At 43.4% G+C, this 4,154-nt stretch overlaps 1 protein-coding gene across 1 annotated transcript in view; it reads left to right on the top strand.

Moving 5' to 3' along the window:
* Positions 1-225: 225 nt before the first annotated feature.
* The window catches only part of jade1 (jade family PHD finger 1), a gene marked incomplete at its 5' end in the record, with an annotated part of 8,794 nt that continues 4,865 nt past the window's right edge, over positions 226-4,154 (top strand). The window contains 4 exon segments of the mRNA XM_014011818.1: positions 226-302; positions 1,602-1,677; positions 1,964-2,031; positions 3,460-3,617. Coding sequence (XP_013867272.1) covers positions 1,629-1,677; positions 1,964-2,031; positions 3,460-3,617 — 275 coding nt within the window.

Below are 4,154 nucleotides of genomic sequence, written 5' to 3'. Positions count from 1 at the left end.
CATGCACAGTAGGTGGCGGTATGCACCTAAAAGTTGTTTGTGATCCGCCATTAATTCAAAAAAAGAAGAAGAAGAAGGTTCTGTTCTGGTGGGATAGTGCTACCACCTCACGGCGAGCACGCGCAGCTGCAGCCCAGGCTCGGCCTCCTCCCCCGGACAGCGCAGCGCGGCGCCGTGTTTGTGTATGTGGAATGCGGGTCAAGCGGAAGTCACTGCACAGGGAAAAAAAAAAAGAAAGAAAAAAGAAACAGTAGTAGAACTGCGCGTCGCGTCCAACCCCAGCAGCAGCTCGCCTCGCCTCTGTATGTACCTCACATCTTGTTTCTATCCGTGTTTTAAGGCTCGTGTAWGAAATGCTCTCAGGCTGTTTGGAAACGACTTCGTGTCGCTGTTATGGTCGCACGAGCGGTCCGCTAGGAAAACGCGACGCCGTCATTTTAAAATGGCGCCAAGATTAACCTGAGCCAGTGATAAACATGCCTCTCTGCACACTGCTAGTTAGCCGCACAGATCAGCAAGTATTKCTTTTATAACTATTAACACGTCTTAACCAAGTGTTTACGGTGACTTCAGCGCAGTTTGTTTATTTGACCCCTAACCTTTGACAGTTAGCAGGCACTGGCTGGGTTTTAATGGGGGGTAATGCTAGCATCGGTGGCTAATGCTAAACAAATCACTATCAGCTAGATAACCGCTAGCTAAAGTCGCTACATTCTTGTATTTGCGTTTACGACGCGAACCGATTTGTTCAGTTTCCTTTTAAATAACGCATCTTTGGAGAAATGTGTTTACTAATGTTTGCAGTTGAAGCGCCGGGTGTGGGTGGGCCTGCTCGTTACATAACAGTGGGGCGTTAGCAACCATGCTAACTGCTACTGCATGACGTTGTTTACTCCGGCTGCGTTTACAGCTGTGTCACAAACTCAACACTGCCTTTCTTTACGACACGTTTGCGCATTAACCAACACCGTGCAACCCGCAGTTCTCAGCCAAAAACAGCCGCTATCCACTCGTGCATCAGTGATAGGCGTCACACAGACCAGCTGCTAGCTAGCGTATGCTAAGCTAAGTGTTAGCCTAGCCTGCAAAGTTCTGTGCGTTAAGGTTTGATAAAAGCACGGCGCTGTCTGTGAGCAGAGGCTCGTAGATCCCGAAGCCTTAATTTAAGTATTTTTTATTTGCAAAATCTCATAAATTTAACGAGAGGAACTTATTTTATTTGGGATGAATGATTAAAATAACTTGAGTTAACGGTTTTTGCTCATTGATCGCATCAGTGTTTAGTGTTTGGCAAATAGAATCGAAATAAGAGGGAAACAATTTGTTTAATTATGTAAATGATAAAAAATAGAAAGGTTTTTATATTTAATCGGAGTTGCCAACTTCTGGACATTGAATTAAGAAAGAACTCGTGACAATAAATTTATCAATAAATTGTTAAAATGAGAAAAAAATCACAATTTCAGTAAGTTAAACATGAAGGAAGCTTGATGTCTGTCAGGCTCTGAGTTATAATTTACTGAAACTCTCATTTACTTAAATGTATAAATTAACATCCTGTGTTTTATTTATTTAAATTTTTTGTTGTTATTTTGGTGAAGTTCCCCCCGAGCTTCAGACAAAACAAGATGAAGAGGATCCGGCACCCCAGCAGCAGCGACGACTCAGACAATGAAAGTAAGAAAACTGCTTATTTTGCTYGTGTAATAACAGATTTAAATGTTCGTGTTTCACTCGTCTTGKCCCTGAAGGTGAGGAGCAACAACTGAATCAGAGCAACAGATGTGTCGTTTTTTATTTTGGGGGTTATAAAGGCTATTTTCTCTAACGCTCGGATACGATGAGTCTGTATTTAATGTTCAGGGCTCAGACAGGAGGAAGGAAGGAGGGAAGGCAGTGAATGGACTCAGATTAAGGCGCAAAAAAAAAAAAAAAAAAACGCTGATGTGTTTGTTTCCATCAGGTAACTCCACCTGCTGGTCCCAGCACTCAGCACAGCACAGGAGGGGGACCGGCCAGAAGCCCTCAGAGGTACGTCTGATCCGTCAGAGCTGCTTTTACTGACRTCCACTGAAGCAGGGGCGCCCAAACATTTTCCCTGAGAGGGCCAAAATTAAAATCACTCTCAGGGCCACGGGACAAACAGTAATATAACAAATACAAATACTTCTCAAGTAAAGTTGTTTTATTTTTTATGATTAAGCTAACAACCAGTGCGGTTGCCCACGTCCCACGGACAGGGAGAAAATTTAACATCTGCTCAGGCAGCAAAGGCTCATGGGATGGTTCATAATTTAACATTTGAGTATGTGCTCTTATAAGGTGTGCAAATCTAGATAAGGGCTTAAATCTAAATGTGTCTTGTAGTTGTATTTTACATTTAATCTTAACATAATTACAATCTAGTATCTAAGACAACTGCAGGTGGGCCAATTTTGGCCCGCAGGCCCCAACTTAAGCACCTCTGGTCAAAACAAAGAAAGAAAAAAAGACAAAATCTGTTTCATTTTCTTTGAACTCTGTGTTTTGTGCAGCGACCTCCACCTGGAGCACATTCTCTTTAACAAAATCCAGAAAACAGGATTTTCCAGATAAATAATTAATTCTATGGTAAATTCTAGGGGTGTAAGAAAATATTGATGCATGAATTATTGATATTAATACTCGATACTGATAATCGATTTTTAATTAAGGCTTAAAGGATGTTTTAAAAAGAAGTGTGAAATACATGCAGCTCTSTGTTCTTCTGATCACTTAAAAATAAAAATAATTTATGATTGTAATGCATGCTGTGCTCCTTCTACTGAGTTTTTTTTAAATTAGAATCTTTTGAAGACAAATTTATATTTATTTATTTCTATCATGACCCTTGTGTCGTGGTGTGTTTCATATCAAATTCTTGCCAATAAATTCAAGAAAAGCTGCATCACCTCCTCCTCTCCTCTAAGTGTCTCCTCTTCTTCCTGGTTAGAAACCGTCACATTGTGAGCCGGTCATGAAGGAGGGGGGTTGAGCCAAGACCATTATCAGCTTTATTGTTTTATGTTATTTAATAAAGCTTAACGGGACGACTCTGCCTCCGTGCACCTGTCATCTCAACACCAGTACAAAACCACTTCCTCTAGGCCTTTCACAATAAAAGCACATTGCATGAATCTATCCGTGCAGAGGGTGAAAACAGGAGGTGATTTTTTAATGTCAGTCAATATAAGCAGCAGAATCTCCACCTGCAGCCACTTCCTGAGCAGCTGCTCCAACATTAACATTAGCATGCTAACGTGTAGCGGTGCTGYGAGGAAAAGTGTYCCCCGTGAAACAGTTGACTGGTGGGCGTGACGTAACGTTCTGCGCCCAGCACTGAGTGAAAGCATCGTTGTATGAGATGTTTACAGGGTCAGGGTTCAGGCTGGTTCTGTAAACACACTCGAGTCTTTGRCTCACTTCCTGTTTGTTGTTCAGGTCTTCAGGACCGACCTGATCACAGCCATGAAGGTGCACGACTCGTACCAGCTGAACCCCGAGGACTACTACGTCCTGGCCGACCCGTGGAGGCAGGAGTGGGAGAAGGGTGTCCAGGTCCCGGTCAGCCCCCAGTCCATCCCTCAGCCGCTTTCCAGGTGGGACACAAAGCCGCCGCGTCGCAGCCGAAGCTGGAAAAAGTGGCTCCCAGTTAAAACGTTTATGAATTCCTGTTTGTGGCTCAGAGTCCTGGCGGAGAAAGGGAAGGAGGTCATGTTCGTCCGGCCCAAGAAGCTGATCCGAACCTCCGGGACCGAGGCGCTCGGCTACGTCGACATCCGGACGCTGGCGGAGGGAATGTGTCGCTACGACCTGAACGAGGAGGACGTGGCCTGGCTGCAGATCATCAACGAGGAGTTCGCAGACATGGGTGAGTTTCTGACGACGCCCAACGYTGACTCAGCAGGTTTGATGCAGGAGCTCATTGAGGAGGCGCAGTGACTCCGTTGACTTTTTCTGCTACTTTTAGCAGCTATTCTGCTCACATTTGTTACTTTGAAGTTTAGATATTAGAGTTTAAAGGTAACCCTGACCACTGGTAACATTTAACATTATTTAAACATTTACTTCAACTGTAAAACAAAGACTGTAAAAATACTGTTTATCTTTTATATATTTAATTATTTTCATACAGA

The sequence above is a fragment of the Austrofundulus limnaeus genome, unplaced genomic scaffold (assembly GCF_001266775.1).
Source record: "Austrofundulus limnaeus strain Quisiro unplaced genomic scaffold, Austrofundulus_limnaeus-1.0 Scaffold85, whole genome shotgun sequence".
In the NCBI taxonomy this organism is placed as follows: domain Eukaryota; kingdom Metazoa; phylum Chordata; class Actinopteri; order Cyprinodontiformes; family Rivulidae; genus Austrofundulus; species Austrofundulus limnaeus.
The sequence above is the reverse complement of the archived record's forward strand: the minus strand, read 5'-3'. Positions and strand labels throughout refer to the sequence as shown.